The sequence below is a fragment of the Carassius auratus genome, unplaced genomic scaffold (genome assembly GCF_003368295.1).
Source record: "Carassius auratus strain Wakin unplaced genomic scaffold, ASM336829v1 scaf_tig00010126, whole genome shotgun sequence".
In the NCBI taxonomy this organism is placed as follows: Eukaryota; Metazoa; Chordata; class Actinopteri; order Cypriniformes; family Cyprinidae; genus Carassius; species Carassius auratus.
The window spans coordinates 51,003-76,952 of NW_020524108.1; the positions used below are offsets into that span (position 1 = coordinate 51,003).

The following is a 25,950-nucleotide window of genomic DNA, read 5'->3' on the forward strand; positions in this document are numbered from 1 at the left end:
AAAAAAAAGTCTGAACACTATTCTGAATATTAGGGAGAGTTGTCCCTTTCATTGGTTATGTAAAAAGTACCAAGAAGTAACATACTGGCCAGGGAATTTCCGTTTTTTTTTTTTTTTTTTTTAAGTAACTTACCAAGGCATTACCATCACTGACTGTACCATAGTACTGCCACAGAAGCCTATTGTTTTGTAAGGGTATTCTTGTTGCTGCCCTATATACTGAAAAATTACCATATTCATGTACCATGGTGTTTATACGGAACTCAAATTCCCCTCAAGTAAGAGTGAAGCGTGTCTCACAAATACACAGGCTACCCAACATTTTTCCAGTAACGTTACTTTATTTTGCTGACCTCCTCAGTCACCCGTTTGTATATATTTTGAAGACGCTTAGTTTAATAACATCTTCAAAATAACCAAATTCAAATATATATTTCATAGTTAATAATATTTGACCTAACGTACCGAATTTTGAACATAAGTAATATTACAATAAGCAGTATTCGCTCTTACCTGCACGAGACGGTGATCTCTATTTTGGTCGCAGGTACGCTGCTGTTTAACGGATCAAACTCCCCGATCGATGCCATTGCAGCTCCTCGGGAGTTTGAGTTAAGTCTTCAAATGACTCCAAAATCTGGGTCTCAGTCGTCACACGTACAGTATAGCCCACCAAACTGACGCAGAGAAGCGGCTTTCCTTACAATTTGGACTGAGGGAACATCATCGGTCCGTGTGAGTCTGAGCCCCTCGCGCACCTGAGGAGAAAGCGCGCGTTTGATCAGCAGGTAGAGTCTGACTGGACCAGGGTTGCCAGGTCCCAGAAATATTTCCAGCCCAATGACAACTCAAAACCCGCCCAAATGGAATGAAAACTAGCCCAATTTTTCAGTGTCCAATCAGATTAGACAACGGCTGGATTCCCACAAAGGGCCTTAAAATAAATGTATATAAGTTTAAGTTTAAAGTATTCGTCTTTTGTCTTACCCAAATTCTTTGCACACACTGTTTTTTTAATACACAATACACTATTATATATATATATATATATATATATATATATATATATATATATATATATATATAATGCACTATTCTATCATCATTTGGAACACTTCGAATCCACTCCTTTAATCCTTTCTCTGTCTCCCATTCTTTGCGATACTTCTTTCCATACTTTCCCCATTTACCTGACATTTTAGAATGCTGCTTGTTCATCCACAGACAACCGAACCAACGCTTCTGACTACAACGCTCTCATGATGTGAGTGACGTGATGATGATGCTTGATTTGTGATGTCAAAGCACATGTGGCGCGCGCTCAAGTATTAATACTACTCGCAAGTATTAATTCCCGGGGGATCAACACCCACTAATAAAAGGTTCACTTTTATCTTTGTCCACAATTATTTTATTTTATTTTTATTTTTTTGCGGCCGCAGTACATCATAAATGTAGCCCAAACAACCGCAACCCGCAACTCCGTATTTTTTCCCGCAACTCCTTTTCTAAAATAGCCCAATTGTGCGGGAAAACCGCTACCCTGGCAACCATGGACTGGACCTCCACTCGCCCTCCCTCACCGCGGACACTCCGACTCCGCTTTGAAAACTTAAATTGAAAACATCAATTTTTAATATTACAGAAGCCATCCAATATTTATGAGGTGTGGTGTCAGATATGGATTTGAAACCTTTGGGGACGTTTAATCTATTGATGTGGGGAAACGATTTTTCAGATATCCCGTTTTTTCAAACGCCCACGGCTTTTAAAATCCGGTTGAGCTGTGGTAAACGTCGATGTTGCGCAGTATAAATAACAAAAATACTCAAGTATTCCTCAGCACCACGTCAATACACGAGTTCTGAATCGGTTGATAAATCGTAAAGCACTATGTCCGTGTCTTTAATAGTGAGCTGTCTGCATAAACAGCATTTCTGGCCATCAATTGTTCGATTTAAGCGCATCTATGATGTTCAAAAATGCTGTGTAAACAGTAAACACCAAATATTCTTTAACGTACCTATAGTACACGACAATGGTAGCCTAATACAAAAGCACAAGGCTATAGTATTGTAAAACAATTTAGTCTTTAATCAGAATTTGGTTTCAAAATCTAGTGAGCTGTCAAAATAAATTTTGGCCATCAAATGTTCCATTTAAACGTCTGAACGGACCTGATCCTCAAAAATTCTGGACACTATAAAAAAAAGTAGGCCACTATAAATATAAATACCATAATACCATTTAACACCAAAATGGTAATCATTCGCTAAATCAAAGGACCATTTTATAATGGGCATTTTTTTTATAGCAATGAATGTATTGTTCTTACAATAAATCAGAAACTACTTTGGTTTTGTCTCAAAATCTAGTGATCTGTCTAGACCGCAATTTTGGGCATCCCTGAATGTGTGCTTATGTTGCTCAAAATAAGTAAGCAAAATTAAATAAACAATGGAATGGCATGATTAATCTTTCAGTAAATCATAGTGGCTTGATATATTATTGATATATTATCATTACCATGATACCTTTTACAGTACTTTTACCCAACATTTGAACTTTCAAAATGTTTGTTTCAAAAGTATAAATGCACCTGTTACCCCAAAATGGCACACTAACAATAACCAACTGTAGACCATGCATTTAAAAAAATAAAATAAAGATAAATTGTATAACTACGATACCATGTTGCAGCAACTATGTTAATATTAAAGAACATCTCTTAAAATCAAATCAAATACAAACTTATATATTGCATCATGGTGCCACTTTTTGAATAAAAAACTTTGTAGTTCCACAGTATTTATAAATTTTTTTGGGTCCTTTTTTTGTACCTGAATCCCCTTTGGTCAATTTCATTGGAGTTTTCTGCCATCTTCGAAGTGACCAGACTTTTAACCTTAATTTTAATAAAACTCTGGTGCCCTGCGGTAAGATATAATACGGTTATATCTTCTGGACGCTTTCCCTAACGGCTAGTGGTGGGCAGTATCGCAGCAGCACTCCTCAATTGCTTTTGGGAGATGACACATTGAACCTCTTGGCCAGAAAAGAAAGTGCGAGTGTGTGAATGGGGCTGGGGTGGGGGGAGAAAAACAGAGTTTTTATACCTTCCCTTTTGGTTACCCAGCCAGCAAGCAAGCGAGCTCTCGAATGAGAGGAAGCTCTCTAACAGGGGAAATTTAATTGTCCTTTGAGGTGAATCTCTGCTTAGCTTTCCAGTCACAAACTCAAAGCAAGAGATGGATAGGGAAACAGGGTGTGGGAGACTCATTACACCTGCATACAAAAGACCGCCTGTGTCCCGCCGTCCTTGAGATGCCAGAAACCTACAGCTTCAGAGAAGAAATGAAAATACACAGCAAGGTGCAATATGCTCATTAGTGATGTGTCAGTCATGGTGACAGTTCATGTATTGTTGTTCTAGAGGAGCAAAATACAGATATAAAATCATACTGGATATGACATGACAAAATAAATTGGACCTGCAATAAGGATGTTCAAGCTTTCCCTCCTCCTGCAAAGGCAGCATTGCTATCCTCAATCCTGAAACCTGGGGTTCAGGTTGTGAAGAAACTCCTAAGCCTAAAGTATTAAAGTTTGACATGAAAAGCACAATCAGACCAGTGGCCGATAAACCTGTAGCAAAAAGGGACATGTGTAGGGACCGCCCAAACACCATACCAACCACAAAGCAATGCTGTGATTTTTGCACCAGCAGCAAATACCCACTTTCTCAACTGCCTGGTTATTTAGTCACAAAATGCAACTACATTATCGCACAGCTCTTTATTTAAAGTTGGAAGTATGCTCAATTTAACCTGCATACATACACTCACGTAACGCAATATACACTATAACACAAATCCCAACTGTCTATTTGTATGTATTGTCACAAAATGTAAACTATATTATCTTATTATCTGCCATATAAGACTATAAAAGCATGAAAATATTACAATAATATAAACAAACAAACAGTACAACCAAAAATTAAAATTTGCTGAAAATTTACTCACCCTTAGGTCATCCAAGATGTGGATGAGTTTGTATCTTTATCTGAACAGATTTGGAGAAATGTATTTTATTAAGTTTTTGGTTGTGATACATGATCTGTGCATATTTCTCTCCTGATTCAAACAAGATTACTTTTTCTCATCTTGATTCATTTGTTTCTTAGAAACACATAGCTTTTTGCTTTACAAGATATTAATTGATGGATTGGAGCCATATGGATTATTGTGATGTTTTTATCAGCTGTTTGGACTTTCATTCTGACGGTACCCATTCGCTGCAGAGGATCCATTGGTGATATGTAATGCTTAATTTCTCCAAATCTGTTCTTATGAAGAAACAAAGTTATCTATACCTTTGATGGCCTGCAGGTGAGGAAATATTATGCACATTTTTATTTTTGTGTCAACTATTCCTTTAACCTCAAGATTTTCTGTAAAACAGATTTGAAATAATGTGTAATGTGCGCATAAAAAAAAAAAAAAAAAAAAAAAAAAAAAAAAACTTTCCGTTCATAAAATCCCCCCAAGAATCTAGTTCTCTTCTGGTGTTTGTAAGCTTCCATTGTTCAAACACTTCATTCAGGCAGTCTGTTTTTCCAGATTGTGTGGATTCTCAATGCAAGCAGAAACAAATGGAGTGTGTTATCAGCAGAGGTCCCAGCTCCAAATCTTCAGTCACAGTTTTCTTTTCCTACAATAGTGCATAAAATCTAGCTTTTGTTGCAAAAAAAGAAAGCTTTTAAGTGTCACAACCACATCTCAAAGTCCAATCAACAACTGATGAATAGAACCTAGTCCCAACGTCCTTCATTTTTTCTTTTTCGGTAAGCCATTACACATAAGAAAACATCTGTCACTGCTTCTATTTCATTGTGACTCTAAACTCAATAGAGACGAATAATGAAGCAGACCACAATCACTCAAGGAACAAACTTCCTCAGTGGTTTAATCTAATCAACATCACGAACAGGTTTAAAATTCAAATCCTTTTCCAAAATCACCACAAATGGCCAGTCTAAGATTTTTAAACACTGAAAGAAACTAAATAAAAACGAGAAAAACAAGGCAACACATGCACACAGTAGAGCGAATGCACACCGTCATGCCGTTTTAAATGGTAAACTTCAGCTAATCAGAATCAGAAGCTGCACACCTGATCGATTAGTGGAGGAATAATTCATGTGAGGAAGCAGGTTATGAAGTTCTGGAGAAAAACATGTGGACAAGGGAAAAGCAATGCCAGCTAAGTTTCTTTCTCCTCTGAAGATAACGGACACGCAGATACACACCACCGAGCACCAAGACGCCCTGTCGTCTAACTCACAGGGGCTATTTTAGAGAGCCTTGAAGTGTGAAGAATTTGAATGTTTCTCAGTGGACTCTCGTGTAAGCTACAGTGCCCCCTGGAGGCGAGGACAATGTAGAGTCTGTGCTATGTTTCTTAATGTGGCATGACAGCATGATTGTAATGTGTACGTGTGTTTTTATTGTTGACAGTGTTGATGGATGAAGGAAAGCACGTCGTCTTTAGACAGTTTGTCCGGGTTGACCCGCGTCTGGGAGTCGTGAACCCGGACTCCTTCTTCCCAAGCCCAAAACAGCCGGTCTTGATGACATGCACTGAGAAACAGAAGAAGAGATAGTAACAAACAAATTAAAAAGAATGCTGGGGGTTTAGAGAAATTCTCATTTCTTTGAAGGTCAGATGCTACATCTTCTTGAAAATTCAAGTTGTGTAATGACATTTTCCTGCTCAGGGCTTCAATCCAAAATCAGTTGCCTGTGCAGTGCCAGTCATGCAGGATTACTTAATATTGGCACTTTAATACTTACTGGAAAGGTGCCACAGAACCAGGCGGCAGTGCATAAGTCGATTCTTTGGTCTGCTTATTGTAGAAAAACTTTCTTTTAGAACTTTTGCTGAATGCCATTGTCCATGGGTCTGTCAAAATGAAGAAAAAGGGAAAAAATATTTGACCAAATCATCTTTAACAAGGCACACCACTTATATTATGCTTATTATTTCCTCCCTCTCTCTCACCGTTAACTGTTTTGATGATGTAAAGTCCACTGGGGAGGAAGTGACGGTCATCTCTGCCTGTGTATGACAGTCTTGGCATCCCTCCTGAGCTCTTGGTTACCTTCATTTCCAACCTGAGGAAAAAAAATTATAATAATAACATACAGTAAAATAGTAATGTTAAATGAAATACAAATTAGAAGAATCATCTAATGGTCGAACGCACCTCACAAAGATCTTCTCCATCTCCTCTAACCTATAGACTTCCTTCACTCTAAAAAAATAAAATAGGGAATGAATGAATGAGGCCGAAACAGCAAGCAGACTGACTTGCAGTATTATCATAAACATGAAGGATCCTGTCTAGACTCTAGTAAAACACAGTATCTTCATTAATTTTACATACTGCACCCTCCGGTGTTCACAGGACTTCCTGGCCCCCAGGGCTGTCACTGACATGGCAATTAGCACAACTGCAAAGAGAAAGGAATATTACCGGATGGGGTTCATGTCTGGCCTGCTGGGTTTGGACACAGCTTTCACAAACTTCTCCGCCATCTGGATTCTGCACAAAATATATATATATTTTTTTTTTTCTTTACATTTCTGGATTGCATTTAGATTCAAGATAAGTAAAAATAGGATAGGTAAAAATTGATAGCCTGAATGCACTGTAAGTCGCTTTGGATAAAAGCGTCTGCTAAATGCATAAATTTAATTTAATTTTTTAATTTTAAGATAATAAACCCAAATCAGAAGCAACTAAAGCTGATTTGTGATTTCTGGAGCATAAGATATCCAATGGGAAATACTGGACGCTAATAATATATTAAACATACGAATAAAATAACTATATACAAAAAATTCTGACGTTAATTGAAAGGTTTTTTTCTGCAGGGTAAACTTAAGACTTTTTTAGATCTTTGTAAGACTGAGTAAAATATTTTAAGAATCTATTGAATGGAACACAATACCTCAATATAGTTTCTAATGTAAATGTCTTGCATTAGCAAGACTTCAACGTTTCCCTAGTTCTTCTGCTCTCAACCATTAGAATATGGAAATAACTTTTACTGTACCTTCTGACTACAATGGAAAAAAAATGTTTTTCATCAGTAATTTTGCTTTGCTTTCCAGTGCATATGTCTAAAGATTATTGCATCAAAATACATTAACTTGAGAAGAAAAATGGCATTAGATAGAAAGTCTTGTTTTCTGAGAAAATTATCCAAATGAAGTGACTTGTTGATTAAAACAAGAATTTCAAGAAACTCAATTTAAAGGGAAAACATTTTCATACCCCATTGACAGATTCTTGATGTCATTTTAAACATAAGCTCGTTTAATTTTGTTATGTTTCTCAGAAAACAGGCCATCATATCTTCAAACTGCATCTCAAGTAAATGCTGATTTAATGATGTTTAGATATCTTTATTGGATAACAAAACATAAATTAGCAGTGCATGCAAGTTTTAATTCCTTGACGTTATGAATTTAAGACTTTCTTTTTCAATTTGAAGAAGTCTTATAAATAATAATGTATTCTAGCTATGTGTTTGCACAAACTGTATCTTAGTGGAAGGATTGCACTTTATAAACCTGCTTAGTAAAATAATAAAAGAATTCTACATCTATTCATTTGGGAATAGGTTCTGGAAAAGACCTCTGGTTGAAGTGCTGATCTCTGACATCAGTGCCGTTGAGAACAAGAGCATCGAGAATGTGCACAGCGTTGATCCTTCTCTGGGCTTTTCCCTACAAACACAGATGCAAAGACTCAAAATTGATGCAAAGATATTTATATAGTGTATATTGATGTTTTATTTGTTATGTGAAGTGCTTTGAGAAGTAACATTTAAAGGCACTATAGAAAAATAAAGGTCATTATTATTATTATCGATAAAAAACTTCTTACAAGCATGCATATTTTTTTTTTATTGAAACAACACAAGAGCTCTTACAGTAGGGTGACCATATACGCCGTTCATACGGGACACGTCCCAGCCAGGATTTTAATATTGCCTAAAATATCCAGGTTTTGGCTATTTGTACGGTGCAGATTGATTGTTGTGAATCATGAGAGCTATAAAGAGCAGAGCAGACGGCTCCTTATGCTTTTGAATCGCTTTTACGTGTATGTTCGTTCGTTTGACTTGAAGGATTGTGGCGCACTTTTGTTTTTTTTGGATTTGTGCGCAGCGACGCTTCAAGTCAATCGAACGAACAAATACGTGCGCATATTTGCATAGCTTTGATTGTTCCTTCTAGCAGTCCCACGATTGGTCGACTATGTACAATACCTGCATGTTATTGGTCAAGCTGCTCTGGATGTTTAAGGCATTATTAAAATTCTGGCTGGGACGTGTCCCGTATGAACGGCGCATATGGTCACCCTATCTTACAGTATTAATGTCTCTACTCTCAATTACTGTACTGATTCTCTCTGTTCACCTCTCCCTTCAGTTCCTGGATGATCTCTACACTCAATAGTGTGTCTCTGGGCAGCTCCAGTTTGAAGTTCTCCAGCTTCTTCCATCGTAATGGGGCTTTGCCATCCCACGTGTAGATTTGAGATCTCTGCATACACAAACGGTTTCATTTTTACACACTTTAAGCAATATATAAGGATATATATATATATATATGACCAAAACATATTATAAATTTAGCCTAAATTACATAAATATCAAATAGATATATTCCCTACCCCAAGTCCCAGTAGAAAGAGCTGTTCTCCTCCTCCCACAATGCACCTGTAGTCCAGTACGTGCTGTAGTTTATCCAGATTTCCTGAGATCAGTGCAGTTGGTCTTGAACTAAAACTGTCCATGTCAGAGCCCTGAAATAGAAAATCAGTAAGCAGAGAAATACATTTATATTTGATTTATAAACAATTTAATTTATTTAATTTGTATTTGAATTTGTTAATTAATTGTCGGACTGCCACTAATGGCACTCTTTTTTTATTACCTTTTTTTTCCTTATCACATATTTAAGTAATAATCCTAAATTAGATATCACTTTAAAAAGCTTAAACAATCCAAATTAAACCCGTGAAAGCTGTTTTTAAATAGGACATTGTATTACCATGGAAATGGTACTTAATGGTACTTGTCATATTACAAAATTTACTACAGTAGGTTATAATCAAAACTTTTTCGAATCTTGACAGAACATATATCCTTGGAAAGGTCTCAAAATTCCATATTTAAATGACGGAAGTAATGTTGTGACAAACCTATAAATTTGCATAAAAAATAAAAATAAAAAAAATTAAAAAATAAAATAAAATTAACAAGAACTTATTTTTTTGTGAATCAACCTCAAATTTGGAACATAACTCGCTTATTTTAGATTTTACAGCAATTTTTGATTCTAAAATATTTAAAAATGAAACAAATTTAGTATAGTACATTTTCTTCACAGTAAACAAACTTTATAATTTAAAAAAATCATTTTTCCAAAAAACATTTTACTTTTTTTTCTCTCTCTTCTTTTTTTAAAGAAAAAATATATAATTTCTTTTTTTTTTTTAGGTGAATCATGACCCTGACTTTATAGACTTCAGTTGATTCACCCACTTAGCTCTTCTATTCTAGAACATCACATCCACAAGAGCATTACCACATTCCCAGCTAACTTCTCAAAGCCCACACACACACACACACACTCTTACCTTCACGAGCTCACAGAACTTTGCTTTCGGATCGGATGATGGATGAGTGACTCTGGCTTTATCAGGAATCTGCACAAAGATGAAGACGTTCAAGGTCTCAATCATTCAAATCGGAATCAGTTTGTCCCTACACATACCTACGCAAAACATTGTTCTTTGAAATCTTTCAGACACCACCACAGAGCACTAAAGTAGACCTCAGTCCACTATGAAGCTTGTGGCAATTGTTTTTGGACTCACCCCCCATAGTTTGAGACATTCTTTGCGGATGTCAGCTTGCCTGGGCTCAAACAGTGTCCTACAAAGACATACAGCCTTGTCAGGGACGCTTATACAGACTCAGACATGTGCAAACAAACAAATAAAAGAGAGTTTGAGATGAATGCCCTGAAACACACCAGAGGAAGAATGTGTGACTCACGTATCTCTGACGTACGCGTGGATCTTACCCAGCGCTTTGATCTGTACTGCACAATGGCTGCAAGACAAGGGATCAGAGTTCAATAAATAAACCCAAGCATGAATGAATGCATCGAGCCAGAGAGAAAGAGACAAAAAAAAAAGGGTCATAAAGTGATGACGGCACCTTTCATTGGAGTTGATCATGAATTGGAAGAAGTCAGTGTCTCCTTTAATAATTTCCAGAGGGACGACTTCAGTAACGTCTCTGTCCGAGTGTCTGAATTGATTCAGTTTCAGGTTGATGGTGAACATGTATTCTCTGACAGCATCGGTGCCTGGCTTCAAACTCTTACACACCACATATCTGCATGCAGACAGCAGTAAAAAATCAGTCCCTAATGCTCATGCACAATAATCAACTGTTACATTATGTGACGTTAGTCAACAAAGCTACTTTTTCTGTCCATGCATAATAATAATAATAATAGTGTGTACAATAAAACCAGGAATGTGCATTAAAGTAAACAGGGCAACATTTTTAGTTTTAAAGTTTTATTATTAAAAAAAGTCCTATGTGCTAATATATCAGAATTGATCTGTAAAAATTTTAAAAAAAAAATCAATAGAAACACACACACACATATATATATATATAAATAAAAAAGTCTCAGGACTTGACTGATTCACTTCATTGATGTTTTAAGCAGGTTAGCAGTTACTTGTCCTGTCGGGCAAGGAAAATTCTCTGTCATTTGCCCCTTCAGAAAATCCACTCATCTCAAACAAGCATTAATGTCGAGCCCTGCATATATATGTGACCCTGGTCTTAAGTGTAGATTTTTCTAAAATGAGATTGATATATCATCTGAAAGCTGAATGAATAAGATTTCCATTGATGTATGGTTTATTAGGATAGGACAATATTTGGCCGAGATACAACTATATTAAATTCTAAATACTGAGAAAAATCACCTTTGAAGTTGTCCAAATTAATTCTTATTAATTCTTATCCTATTGATTGACCCATACAATGTTTTTTTGGCCATTTCTACAAACAGCCTGGCAACTTAAGACTGGTTTTATGCTCCAGGGTCACATATACATATATATATATACACACACACACGTGATTGTCTTGATGTGTGTATCGTCAGTAAAGCTGGTTCTGTGATAAGTACTAAATATCCATCACCTGCTTTCAAATGGAGCGGCACTTACTACACAGAGCCGTAGTTCGCTGACAAGCTACGCAATACCGCGTCATAATCTCAGAAGAATCGTATGCGGTTATGAACGCGATATTGCGTAGCTTGCCAGCGAACTATGACTCTGTATATTAAGTGCTGCTCCATTTGAAAGCAGGTGATGGACATTTACTGCTAATCACAGAACAAGCTTTAGTCACAAGACACGCGTGACAATCACATGTGATTACCATATTTTTCGGACTATAAGTCACACTTTTTTTTCATAGTTTGGCTGGTCCAATGATTTGACATGAACCAAGAGAAATGAACCAAGAGAAAACATTACCGTCTCCAGCCGCTAGAGGGCCCTCTCGCGGCTGTAGACGGTAATGTTTTCTCTTGGTTCTTGGTTCTAAATAAATGCGACATAGTCCAGTGCGACTTATATATGTTTTTTTCCTCATCATGACGTATTTTTGGACTGATGCGACTTATAGTCCGGAAAATACGGTAATCGTGCAGCCCTAATATATACACACACACATACAGACAAGTTTGGAATCAGAGTGATTTTAAGTGTTTTGTTTTTTGTTTTGTTTTTATGCGTTTCTTTTACTCATCAAAGCTGCATTTATTTAATCAAAAATACAGGGAAAAATGCAATATTGTGAAATATTAATATGATGTAATAGAACATAAGAAGTGATGGCAAAGATTTATATTGTTAGAAAGAATTAATATTTAAAAAACACAAATGCTGTTCTTTTTTACCTTTTTTTTCATCAAATAATCCTGAAAAATAATGCAGTTTCCAAAAAAAAAAAATATTTGGCAGAACAACTGTTGCCAACATTGATAATTCTAATAATAAATCAGCATATTAGAATGATCATGTGACACTTTATACTGGAGTAATAGCTGATGGAAATTCAGCTTTGCATCACAGAAATAAATTATATTATTACAAATATATATATATATATATATATATATATATATATATATATATATATATATATATATATATATATATATATATATATATATATATATATATAAATAGAAACCATTATTTTACATTGTAATAAATAAAAAAATCTGTGTTTTTGATCAAATAAATGCAGCCTTGATAAGTATAATAGACTTATTTCAAAAACATTACAAGTCTTACTGATCCAAAACTTTTGAATGATAGTGTAAATTAATCATAAGAGATTTCCTTCATTAAAAAAATCTTATTTATTCCAAACTTTCGCCTGGTAGTGTAAATAAAAAATAAAAAATAGCATTGAAGTTTCAGCCAATTTCTGCATTTTCAAGTAAAGAAAAAAAAAAGTATATTAATATGCTGAACAGAGAAACCTAGGTATATAAGTTTCAGTGTCCACTGCCAGGAGCTCTCTCACGCTCTCAAGTGAGTCATGGACGATGAAAACAAACCTCTCTGAATTGGCAGGCCGGCTGGTGACGGGTTTGAACAGCGAGACCCTCTCGAAACAGAGGTACAGCAAATAAATCAAGCCCACGCTGAACGGTGTGAACAGGTCAAACGTCTTACACACAAAATGGCCTCCTGCAAAACACAAAGATTTTGAGTTGAGAAGTTGAAGCAAAAATGTTTAAATAATTATCATACATCTATTTAAATGGACCATATAATGGAAAACAACCAAATCTTAACATAGCTCATTTATATAATCCTAAAAGGCACAGAGTTAAGAGAACATTTAGAGAAACAATAAAAAAAAATTCATGTAAAACTAAAACTTTTGACTTAAACAAAACTTAAGGTTTTAAAACATGGCTCTTCAATACTAGAACCGTAAAAAGCATTATCGTTGATTTGATACACCTAAAATTAGCTCTCAGGTAACCAAGGCTTCTCTCAATCACATAATTATCTTCCTAATTACAGGATTTTTAGAATAAATAGATTTGTGTCTGGGCGCATCCCAAGATAAAATCCAAACAGATCTGAGACAGGAGGCTCTACAATAATATCAAGGAAAGAAAAGGCATTAAATCATCTTCAAAGCCTTGAGAAAGACATCATCAAAGAGATGAGATCGTTTGGAACCGCTGTGAAAGAACTGGCTGTCCTCCAAAACTGAGTGTCTGGGACAGAAGAAAAAACCAGAAGACAGATACAGTGTTCCATGACAAAGACAGAAGATGCACTACTGATGTGAATCGTCCGTCCCTAGAGCTGAGCACAATAAAGCTTTAATGATACTTCTTCAACATCAGGGGAACGAAAACTCGTGAAGAGGAAGGGGGAAAATAGACTGAGTGAAACCAAAAACATCCTTGAGGAAAACAAGGATTTTGAGTGATTTAACCAAAAAGACAAAAACTCAACTTCCAATAAGAGGATGGCCAAAGCATACACAAAAAGCCCAAAAATCCAGACTAATCTCAATTGGACACAATCCAGTCTGAACTACCTATTAACATACTAGTTTCACAAATATCTACAGAGAAGAAAATAGTGAATCAGCAATTAGATTCGATTTACAAAAAGTGAGTTTGCAGTGAGTTTGCAAGCTTGAACTGAATGTAATGAGACAGACAGACACAAAATAATGGCACAAACAGTCTTTCTATTGAATCACAGCAAGCATACAACATTAAAGGAATGTAGTCTGAATCACGAGCAAATGGCTTTTAAACTGTTTAAAAAAAAATTAAAAAGTAACTGATTTGAATCAGTCTGACAAACCCAAACTAACTCAATTATTATTATTTTATTAAATGTTGATTTTCTCTTTGCTAATTATCGTCCCCAACACAAATCTGAAAAAAAAAGTCCAAGTGAGTGAATAATGTTTATTGGCACGTTATATGCACACAAACAAAACACACACACACATTACCTGGTCTGACGACGGACATGGCAGTGAGGAACTGACACAGAAGGAGCTGTTTACTCAAAATCTCCTGAATGTTCTCTTGGCCCTCCACAGAAAACCCCTGATGAGCAACACACCATCAGAATCTATCGACCAATCACACAACAACAATATTCACATTTAAACCAATCGCAAAAGAGCATGTCTTACCCCATCTGCCATTATGAAGTGCAGGCCCCGCCCTTCAGTGCTGTCTAAGACAAAGTTGCGAAACGCAGTGATGTTTTCCGGCCGCGTGATGTCACCATCGCCATCAATCCCACCCTCACCTGAAACGACGGTAATGAGACATTTAAAAAATATTTCCAATATTTTAATTCCATTAACAACTAGATTAAACATTTATACTACCAGTGTAAGTGAAATTGGAATAAAAACTAATTTTAATGTTGTTAAAAGAGTCACCAAGGCTGCGTTAATGTAATTAAAAATTAAGACTGTAGTAATGATGCTAAAAATTCAGCATTGCATCACAGGAATACATTTCGTTTTAAAAAATATTATAAAAGAAAACAGTTATTTTTTTAATTGTAATAATATTACACACTTCTTTTACTGCATATTTGATTAAGCATAAGAGACTTTATGAATATTCAAAATTTCTGAACAGTAGAATAGGTGTTACATTAAACTTTCTACATGAATCGATACAGTAAAAATGTTAGCTTGTTTAAATGGTTGAAACTCATACCATAATAGGCCTCAAAGAGCTCGCTGGGAGCAGCATAGAAATCTTCCAGTTTGAAATCGTTGGATCCTTTAAGCGTCATCCCAAAACCTTTCGCGTGCCAGCGCCGCCGCCACAACACATACTCAGAGAATCCTCCCGGTCCTGCACATACATCTCCAAAATACAGCAACTCACCATCTTTATCACGCGTCTGCGGCTTCTACACACACAGACATCCGATTCAGAAATGTTATTACAGCACATATTACACCCCATAATGCCACAGCTTGTGTAATTGTGGTCTCACCCCTTGAAAATCCTTTGGGTTAGTGAACATATAGTCAAAAACATGATCCATGTTCGCCATCTTCATAGCAGCTCTGAGGAGAAAACAGAGAGAAAGAAATTTAGAAAAGACATGCTTCTATTATTACATAGTATGCATGTGGAAACACTACCTACCTGTTGAGAAAGAAAGCCCCTCGGATTGTTTCGTAAGGGTTTGATCGAGTACGCGCTCTCCTCATCTCCTCCCCCTCCAAGTCATCAAACACAGTCTGAAAAGAAATACAAATAAAATGACATGTTACATTATAACAAGACACAGAGAACTATGTGTTTTGGTCTTATGCAACACAGGAGAAACATAAGAAATGTTTGACACACTCACTTTGCAGCGAAGGAGGAGATGCAGCAGATTCTCCGAGCAAAATTCTGTTTCATCATCAATTCTTAATTTTTTCTACAAATATAAGCATAGGTATAAGTATACATATAAACATGGGAACATGATAAATAACATTTTTATATGAATGTACACTACCATTCTTTTGATTCAAAAAAAGAAAAGAAATGAATACTTTAATTGAGCAAAAACACATTAAAGTGATCAAAAGTGACAGTAAAGATATTTATAGAAAGATATAATTGATATTTATTTTCAAATAAATACTTTTCTTTTAAACCTTTCATTGGAAGGAAACCCAGCATAAAACCTCAAAATGAAAAACAGCAATGCATGCATTTTCATGCCAACTACCCATTTACAGTTTGTGGTAAGGTCTTTATCGTAGCCAGGTTTATTAGTAAAGCTAATATTTTTAAAACACTATTTGCACCGCACACCCATGTGAACAAGAGACAACAAATAACTGAGCAAAAATGTATTTAGTCAGATGGTGGCTAATCATTTTTTACTATAAAAAGGTCAAAGAATAAGCATTTGATCTTAAACTAATCATTTTAGTTCATCAGGTAACATGTGCTGCAATACCTGGCCCACAGTCATCCAATCCTTCAGCTCATCTGCGTCTGGGATCTCTGGAGAGCTTTCTGGAAACCACGTCACTGACTCTAAAGCACTTGGCTGAGAGTAGAAATGAAGGAAAAATAATGGCCCTGGACTACTAAGGTTTCTGTTTTAATAGAAACACTATTGGAAATGTTGCCGTACCTCCGGCTCATCTTGCCAGTCTACATTGAGGTCGCCCTGGAAGCCCTTCAGGGTCAGACCCAAACCACGCCTCCCACGTTGGGTCGATGCTTCTACGATCTCTTTCCGCCCTTGACCGAACTTTCCCAAACCTTCGCCTTCTCTGAAACCCATTTTGGCCTGAAGGAAAGAGAGTAGGACACCATTTAAATGTGTCAATATGCATTTAACAGGCTGACAAGAGAGTGAAAGGAATGACAGAAGGAGCTTATTTTACCATGAGTTTCTGAGAGACTCGGTTATACATAGAAAATTTGGGGGCTTCAGAAGAGGCATCGTTGTCCTCAGCATTCTGGGAATCAGAAGGCCTGGAGAAACTGGGTTTGTGATCCTCAACATCACTGAGAGACTCACTCTGACTTGAATCTGGGAGATGAAAAAACGGGACAAGCTTACAGAAACTTAGAGTATATAACCAGAGTATCTGGACAAGCGAACATCCCAGTGTGAAGTGCCACAAGGAAACTCCTCTCTAACCCTGACTGGTGGTTCTTTGAGAAGACTCCTCATCTTCATCAGAGGAATCCTCACGGATAGCCTTCCTCTTCTTCAGAGGCTCGTCTGATGCTTGTGCCCGTCTCTTCATCTTAAATCCAAGAGGTCCAAGAGCCTGCATTCATTCAAAAACATGATATCACTGGATTAAAACCCAAAACAATGATGAATAACATGGACTTAATGGGTTAAATTCAACAATCATCAAGATTTTAGGTTAACATTTCAATTAATGTATAAAAGAGTGTATATTTTGAGCGCTATAAGTGGTAACCCAAGTTCACCAGAATGTTATTTTGCCATTTATGAGAACCATTTACAAAAACAAGAGAACAGAGGTGAATAGGGTAAAAAAGAAAAATATTATTTCATATCATCATACTTCCCCAGCTGATTAGTCACAGAACATTAAGACATTAAGATTAAGATTTTTTAAATACTTGTTTCCGAAATGTTACATTTAAATATGCAAATGAGACATTGTCAGACATTGTCAAATTAAATTAGCACACATTTCCAGAACAGATAAAGCCAGGTTTGATACTCTTGTTTAATTTTGTTGACATATTTGATTTAAAAGGCATTTACAGAGGGGGATTTGGACCTCTTTTCAATACTCCATAAATCCGAAAAATACTGTCAAACAGGCAGAAAAATTATACGTCTTCACTATGTTTTCAGGAATAGAAAGTGGTATGAAACAGGCAAAGTTATATGAACAAAACCCTCTGTGTAATATATATATATAGAGAGAGAGAGAGAGAGAGAGAGAGAGAGAGAGAGAGAGAGAGAGTGAGAGAGAGAGTGGAATCAAATAGAAAGTATGGTGTAAGTGTAGATTTCAGACCTAGTGCATCAGAATAAAACTTATTTTGAGACAAGCATAAAAATATGCATTGCAATTAACAACAACAGATAAAGTGTAATAAAATATGCAATTAAATTTGTATTTTGCATATTTTCTAGCCGTTACTTTGAAAGAAGGAATTTTATGAATGCAAAATAGTCCAAAACTGGCCTAAAAACAATGGTTTTGCCTTAAAATCCAATATTCCATGAAGCATCTCGGTTAATAAAAGCTGTGAGGCTAATTGCGATCTAAAAAATAGTTTTACATCGAGTACAATTTGTCACATATGTCAAATAACAATGTAAGTGAATAAATGTTGAACTAAAATTCTATAATTCTGTTCATTATGTAATTCTTAAGATTGTAAAACTGAGAACTGTTTAAAAACAGATTTACGGGGACTGTAAACCTTAAAACATAATGCTATTAAATAATTGTGCTGCATTTATCATCATCTATTCATTTCCTTAGAAAAACTCTCGACATTTGGATTTTCATATTCAGGTCAAAACTACAGGTTAGAGTTAATAGTGATGAAACAGAACAGGGGCCAAGCAGGACATTTATCATTTATTTATTCAAATGTATAAAAACTAAGCTAGCATTAATTATTTATCTGCTTTGGCAATATAACTATGGTCTATTTCGGTTTAAAATGTGCAATAGTGAAAATGATTACGCTAAGTTTATTATCCTTGCTATCGAATTTCAGGAAATGTCCACATGTTTTGGGAGATCTTACAGATCTAAAGGTCTTAGAAACATGACTGTGTGACACAAACACAAAGTACAATCAACATTTAGCTTCATAGGTTTCGATTTCACAAGAAACAATTCTGCGACACTCGCAAACATACCCAAAAGGAAATATGCAGCTATAATCCTGAGTCACCTCCGCGATGTAAACTCATTTTTGATTTGTATCCAATTTGTACAATTTCTGCTTTATGTTATATTTCAAACATCAAATCAGGCCCGCGTTCCAGCTTACCGTGTTGCTGGCGCATGATAATTACGTCACCCCCGGGGTTGGACAACAAACGCTAGAAGCGTAGTTCATAAATAATAATAACATTATGCAGACGTCGCTTGGTAAACTTCCAATAACTCAGCAAACACTAACGTTAATTAGTCATTAAAGCAAAAGTGAAAATATCTCAGCATATATGTTAATTGGCCAAGAAATATGTTACATTTAATCTTAAAGTATGATATTGTGTTTGAATGTTTTTGCTTTACTTTTTTCTTACTTCTTCCTTTTGTCCCTCTCTTGCAGGACAGTTTAATGACGTCCAGAGTGCTGTTTTCAAGTCCAGTCCAGATTGTGACCTGATCGAATGTTCTGCATCCTAAATGTCATTTGTAGAATATTGGAAGGATAGTTCATTTGTTCACAAGCAGCTGTGAATATAGGCTATATGTAGAAAAATTAATTATGCAATTCATATTTAAGTGCTATCATGAAAGTCTTTTGAAATCAGAGTTGTATGTGAGAGAAAGGGTTTCTGTGAATATTATATGGCGTTTATAACATCTGAACAGTTTTATTTTTCAAAAATATAAGGTTGGGGCAAGTTGTCACAGTGACTAAATAGCTTGATTTGTAAACTGATTCAGTAGATTCTTTGAAAAGAAAAGCGTGCGTGTGTCAATCTCTTCTGTCAAAGAAAGCTCTCAGCTCAGAACTTTGGATAGCCTTATGTTCTGCTAAGGTTATGAAAAAAAAATCTTAAAAATAAAGTTCTGTAACAAAAAAAATATTATTCATTGTTCATATAATGTTTTTTTCTTAAAACACTATTATTTACTGCATGTTTCAGAACGTTCAGAGAACATTCAAAAGTAACATTTCCATGTTTGAAAAATGATCAAATGCACTGTTAAATGTTTCTCTGACGTTTTCCATACCCTAGATGACATTTTTTCAAAATGTTTGAAAACTGACATTTTGAACTCTCAGTCAACATTCAGAAATAATCTTTTCATAACTTAATGGGAACATTAGCAAAACATCCTTGAAACATGTTTTTGTTACCTGGGCTTAAGCACACTGGCAGAGCCATTTTATAGAATTCATAAATTGCAATGTTAGCCAAAACAATAGTTTTAACTTTAATATCTAGCCAGTACTCCAGAAATGCTCCATTTTTTTCTGAGCTTTGGGCACAAATACCATCCCTTCACAAAAAGATAGACAGGATTTCATGAGGACATGTGACCAGTGAAATAAGCACCCAAAGCTTTATAAGTCTGCACGTGTCTGAAGAGCGGAGACAGATCCGTCTTGTGTGCCTGTGTGTGTGTCTGTGTGCGTGTGTGGTTTTTTGGTTTTCTGGCCAGTCTAATCTGCTCCAAGAAACACTGCTGAGATGTTCTTCCGCATTCCTCTCCTGACACCAGGATACATTCGATACCTGCAGGTGAGTGTCCAGTTTCTAATAGCTGAGCAAACTAAATGAGCTTTCTCCAAAATTTGGAAAATTATTACTTACTTATATATATTATTAAGAACAGTAACATTACCTCTGTCTGTAGAAAAAAAATGTTTAAACTCTAGCAAAATATATTTTGTAGAAAAACAATAAAACAAATGTACATGACTAGCAAGAACAAGAATGTAGACAAATCAGAGAATCTTAGCATGCAAAAATTTAATGTATTGAGTCATGTTTTACATTGGGATTCTAAAACTAAAAATGCTTTTGTTTTAATAAATTCTCTTAAGAGGAAATGTCAGTGTTCTTCTATTATTATTATTATTTTTTTTTTAATTGTTTTTCATATTAAAAGGTCATTGCACCTCTTAGACCCCAAACAAACATCCATCATGTATGCATTGTATTTTTGTAATGGGTGTAGTTTGATATACAGCATAAAAAAAAAATCAAAATTATTGAGCGGATAAGAAATACAGTAGGGCAAAAATATATCACAGTAAAGCAAGATACAGAAGAAACCGAATTAGGCCAAACAATAAATAATAATAAAAATTATAAATGAAATATAAAATATTATTTGTTATTAATTTTTAAAGCAAATTCATTTATATTTCAAAAGTATAACAGTTACTTGATTTAAAATCCATTAAAAAAAAACTGACAAAAAGCTGTTTGCAATAGTTTTTGTCTGTGGAATTTGAAAGCCTTTTTCTTTTTCTTTTTCTTTTTTTTTTTAATCAGAATCACAGTCTTTTATCCAAGGGAAAATGGATCTCGAGCCATGAGACGAGGCACTATATTTAGTAGTTGAGTTTAATATGCACTCAATTGTTTGCACTTTAAATCGTATTCATTGAAAATCTATGAAACTATATTTGTTTATGTTGATAAGCTTCTTATCAGACTTAATCCTGATTTAGGAAATTCAGCAATACTTCTGAAAGAGCATGTTTTTCTGAGAACTGCTTCCTGGATCTATCTTCTCTCATCTCATGCTCATAGATGAGCCATGAACTCTGACCTTTGACCTTTTGCTTTTAGACTCAGACAGCGCGGACCAGTATGCAGAGGGAGGGGCCTGCTGTACCCCGTCTTGCCATGCTGCTAGGCCTTGTGGGTATAGGGATGTCAGGATACAGCTCTCGCCAGCTGACCTTATATCACAAGCCATCATCACATCTCCTGTGGTGAAACAAAAAGCAGCAAACAGAGAGAAAACCCATAGCTTTTGTATAAAGGTGCGTTGAACAAGCTCGGAGATCATGCATCCATTTGTTAGTTTTACCACATCATGCTGAAGCTCATAGTCTTGCTTTGGTTGCGAGGATGGCCGATCCTCAACCCCAAACTTGTTCTCTGGTAACAAGGGAGTGAATTAAATGCTTTGACTTTTTTATTTAGTTTAAAAAATGCATTGAGAATGCATAACAGGCATAAGTGTCCTTCTGAATCATAAAATGACAAGTGGGATATTTTATGGTCTTGTGGACCTCAAGGATGCTTCAAAGTCTACTTCAATTAAACACTGAGTACAGGTGTCCACTTAGAACTGGATTATATTTTTGATATAATATGTAATTAAATTTTGGCAATCCCAAAAATAATTCTACTCTTCGTATACCTGAAGATCCTAAAGAAGACCAACAGAGTCTCCAAAGTCAATGCAAACCAGCCAACAACAAATCCAGCAGCCAATAAGACTAGCACAGCTGTCTCAGCTCAAACATCACGCTGAAGTATGTCTCCAGTTTTTATTGATTTTCTTAAAGAAATTTTAAGAGACATATTGCTCTAATGAATAGAGCCATTTAAGCAGGTCACCTTCATAGCTATGACTCACAGTCACTATTTACAGGACATGGATTCATCTTTAATATACATTTAGCATTTAATATCCCATTTGTCTATATATATATATATATATATATATATATATATATATATATATATATATATATATATATATATATATATTTGCTTTTATGTATTTAAAATATTTAGATTTTATTTTATTTTCTCATATAATTAATTAGATATTGTCATATTTGTGATTTTGTTTGTATAAAGTGTTTTTGAGTTTGAATGTACATATAATGTAAATAAGTTTATTTAATGCATATATTTTTATTTGATGTGTATTTATGTTTCGTAAATAACAAAGTGTGTATTTTGAAATTCTTTAGCTTTGAGAGTAGGGCAGTGTTTTTTGATGGGCCTCCATTTTACCATTCACAAGCATGAACAGAAATCCTCGTCTGGATTTTCTCTTCCAATTTGGGCTTGGTACTCTGGTTTGCCAACCTCGGTGTCACCCAGACTAAGCAGACTTAAATCTGTAACCCCCCAAAAAGCCCATGAAGGACACTGACCTATCCGAAACTCTCTCCTAACTAGACAACTGATCAATACGATCTCATAAAAGTGTTTATTTATTAAATATTGTGTGTTTTGGCATTGACGTATGTAATAAATGTCTCACCGACAGTTAAATGTCATTGGTTTTGTGAATGGGATGGGATCGATGTGAACTTGAGCGCTGAGTCATGTAATGATGTCATGACATCTCAGAGCAGACACTCAAGAAGAAGAAGAAGAAGAGCTTATGTTCTTATAACGGTCTAATCTGCTCATCCAATTACAGTTGGCTGCTAACATAAGGTCAAAGACCTTTATTTGGAGAACAGATGGCCAACTTGAATTGGGGAAAATGTGGTGTTTTCATCTTCTGTGGACGCTATGACTGATTTGCAGTGATTTTTGTTTTATTGTTCTTATTGTTGACATTATTGAGTATAATGATTGTTGCCATTGTGACCATTTTAGCACTTTATGGGAGGATTGATTGTATTTTCACAGCTCTTTTTGAATGAAGAGAGTATATGTCTTGTCTTGTAAATTGTGTATTTATTTACTAAATCAAATATTCCAGCATGTAAAGAGACTTAATTGCTTACATGGTCGTCTACATACCTATTGAAAGTCTACATACCTATTAACACAGTATACATTTCTATTGATTAAAAATTAGAACTTTAATTTCAGAGCTAAAAAAAAAACTTTTAGGATTTTTTGAATTGTTAATATTATTTTAAGTGTAAAGCAAACATATTCATACTTAATTTAAAAAATATAGCATGCACAAAATTTTAACTGATAAGCCAAATATTGTTTTAAAGTAATGCAGTAGGGGGCAGCACTACACTAAAACCTCTAAAAAAAGTAGCAATAACTTGAACTTTAAAAGTAAGCAGGAAACATTAGTCCACTAAAATCTGTTTACAGTCTACAAAACTGTTTATGTTTATGTAAGACAGAGATGCACTAAATAAGAGTTGTTATTGAATGTCTGATCTTCCGGACAATCACCTGTGGTTTTAGTAGCTGTGTTGTAAATGCACTGACTCACTTTAGTTACTAAACTCTGCAAATCCGAACCAGAACCAACCTGTCGAAATTACTTCTCCTTTATACATGCAACCACATACATTCATGCTGCAAATAAAGGGATATGCAAACCTATACATGTGTGCCCAAACAATATCTTTCGTCTTTGCACACACAGATTTGTTGTGTTAGGTTAGTGCAACTTTCACAAAGGCAATCTGATTATGTTTGCTTGCCTGTCGTTAAAGAGAATTGGTCTTTGCCAGCACTTTATGTGTGCACTGTAAGTGGTTGTGTATGCAGAGAGAGAGAATAGGGGTTATATCCTCAGGATGAGTCAGCGTGTGATCAGACTGTCTTATGTCTTTGACATGGATGTGGCCTGGAAAGAAGATTTAGAAATGAACTAAGCGCTTTCTCTCACGGCTCACTGCAGTTTTATACATTACGTTTAGAAGTCAATATGAATCTTAAAGCAACTGTATGTACTTTTTTGCCTTTTACTTTGATATATCAGTTTTAAAATCATTCTGATGCTTCTCTGAATTCTAATAAAGCAAAAGGCTTCTGTTTCAATCCCCAAACCTGTTCTGGGTAATTTGGTGAGCGGGTGCGAAATTCCTCAAAAGAGCGGATTGTTTTTGCAACAAATACACGTAAACAGCTATCCACTGTAATTATGACAGTTATATATATCCTAATGAATGAAATAAAATCCAATCCTTGTTTTGTTTGTGTGCGTGTGTGTGTGTGTGTGTGTGTGTGTGTGTGTTTCCTTGTTGAATACCTTGTTTCAAATTATGTAAAGAAAATGAATGAATGCAGTTTACTGACTTGAAATCAAAGAGTTTCAGAATTCAAAGTCCCATGGTCACAGAGGCTGCATTTATTAAAAAAAAATTATATATATATATATATATATATAAAAAAAAAAATACAAAACCATACATGCTGTATTTTTAACATTGTAAACTATTTATCTATTAAACTTAACTGTGTTCTATTTTAACATATTGTTAAATGTTAATTATTTATTAAATGTTAAATGTTTTTATAGTTGTTGTTAATAATGATGATGATGTTGAAAATGGTTGTGCTGCTTAATTTTTGTGAAGATGCGTTGTAATACTTTTTTTTTCAACAAAAAATCATCCTGTATTTGAAATACCATTTTTTTTTTGTAAGATTATAAATGTCATAATGTCAATTTTGATAAATGTAATATATCCTTGCTGAATAAAAGTATTGATTTCTTAAAATAATAATAATACAACTCGCAGATGATTTCTGTGCACATCTTAAATCAGACAGGACTCTTGTCACACCAACACAGGTTCTGTTTATGTATTTACTGTAAACATGCCTGTATAAAGATGATATCTGATGACCCTTCTGATCTGTAGATTGTGTGTGTGTGTACGTGTGTGTGTGTGTCTTCTCAGGTAAGGTCAGCTTTTCTGTCTTGTTTGTTGTGTTTGAATTGTAATATTATAGTGTAAGCTGCTGTTTCCAAGCTATTCTTGAAGTCTTCCGGAACCCACAGTGGTGAAACAGTCAACTTCTTAAACAGCTTCATAACCCTCATAAGTTCATAATCCCCTTAATGAAAACTTTAGAAATGCTCTGCATGTGTTACAATTCTTTAAACAGTTAACAAAGAGTATATTCTTTACAGTTAAAGCATGGGAACATTCACATAACATGAACAAATACATTATATATCCAGCTAATGACCTTTATACTGAAAGTCAAGTGGGCATGTTGCTTAGCTCTTCACAAAATAATGTATTCTTCACACTTACATAATTATAATACCTAAAAACATAAGATAAATTAATGTGCCCTATAAAAGCATTTGCCATTTCTCGAATATGAATTTTAAATTTTATGAATTTAAAAGTTTTATTCCAAAATATATTCACGTAATATATATAGGGAATAAATTAAATCCAATGTGATTTTTTAGTGCATGGATGAAATGAGTTCTCTTCAGGTTCACACAGGTTTGCAATGTAACCGTAGATGTAGCCTACTTTTTCAATATTTCTTTATTTCTTTACTTTAAAAGTGTACTTTTTGCCATTTGTTTTGAAATTTTGCATTTAGTCCTATGCCTACATTTTGAAAGGTGTGTGAAGTATTAAATTTTTCGGTCTGCTTAGAATTTAATTAAAAACGTATTTTTTTATTATTATATTCAAAAATAGGACATACAGTAGGAGAACACAAATTACAAATTACAAATAAGCCAAGGAGGTCAAGGGGTTAATTAATTAAAAACGTCTACCCTGACTGAACCTCCGTCTGATGACGTGATAAGACCTCCTGTCGGTGTGGGAGGGCACGAGGGGCGAACGCCACGCCCATGTTGACAGGACAACTAGCTGTTCAGCGGCAATCTGATC

General features: G+C 35.1%; 2 protein-coding genes across 4 annotated transcripts in view; both read right to left on the reverse strand.

Annotated features, from left to right (window-relative positions):
• The window catches only part of LOC113072757 (copine-9-like), a 36,026-nt gene extending 35,231 nt beyond the window's left edge, over positions 1-795 (reverse strand). Inside the window, exon 1 of the mRNA XM_026245720.1 lies at positions 514-795. Within this exon, the coding sequence (XP_026101505.1) occupies positions 514-590 (77 nt within the window). The 5' untranslated portion in view covers positions 591-795. The remainder of the gene's footprint in view (positions 1-513) is intronic.
• A 4,147-nt stretch (positions 796-4,942) lies between these two features.
• LOC113072759 (cap-specific mRNA (nucleoside-2'-O-)-methyltransferase 1-like) lies at positions 4,943-18,771 on the reverse strand. Of its 3 annotated transcripts, none has more exons than XM_026245722.1 (24): positions 18,715-18,771; positions 16,856-16,988; positions 16,596-16,744; positions 16,340-16,498; positions 16,160-16,252; positions 15,557-15,628; positions 15,349-15,443; positions 15,194-15,266; positions 14,908-15,106; positions 14,367-14,485; positions 14,181-14,277; positions 12,748-12,880; positions 10,305-10,484; positions 10,140-10,196; positions 9,959-10,016; positions 9,719-9,787; positions 8,750-8,881; positions 8,494-8,619; positions 7,706-7,797; positions 6,539-6,607; positions 6,269-6,316; positions 6,064-6,176; positions 5,856-5,964; positions 4,943-5,642 (listed from the first exon to the last, which is right to left on the reverse strand). In XM_026245722.1, the coding sequence occupies exons 2-24, from the start codon at positions 16,962-16,964 to the stop codon at positions 5,507-5,509; spliced, it is 2,487 nt and encodes an 828-aa protein (XP_026101507.1). In that variant the 5' UTR covers positions 16,965-16,988; positions 18,715-18,771; the 3' UTR covers positions 4,943-5,506. The 3 variants fall into 3 exon arrangements, with proteins under 3 accessions (XP_026101507.1, XP_026101506.1, XP_026101508.1); XM_026245721.1 differs by having other exon boundaries at positions 18,581-18,752; XM_026245723.1 differs by lacking the exons at positions 4,943-5,642; positions 5,856-5,964; positions 6,064-6,176; positions 6,539-6,607 and adding an exon at positions 6,449-6,515 and having other exon boundaries at positions 6,271-6,316; positions 18,581-18,752.
• Between the last annotated feature and the right edge of the window lie 7,179 nt (positions 18,772-25,950).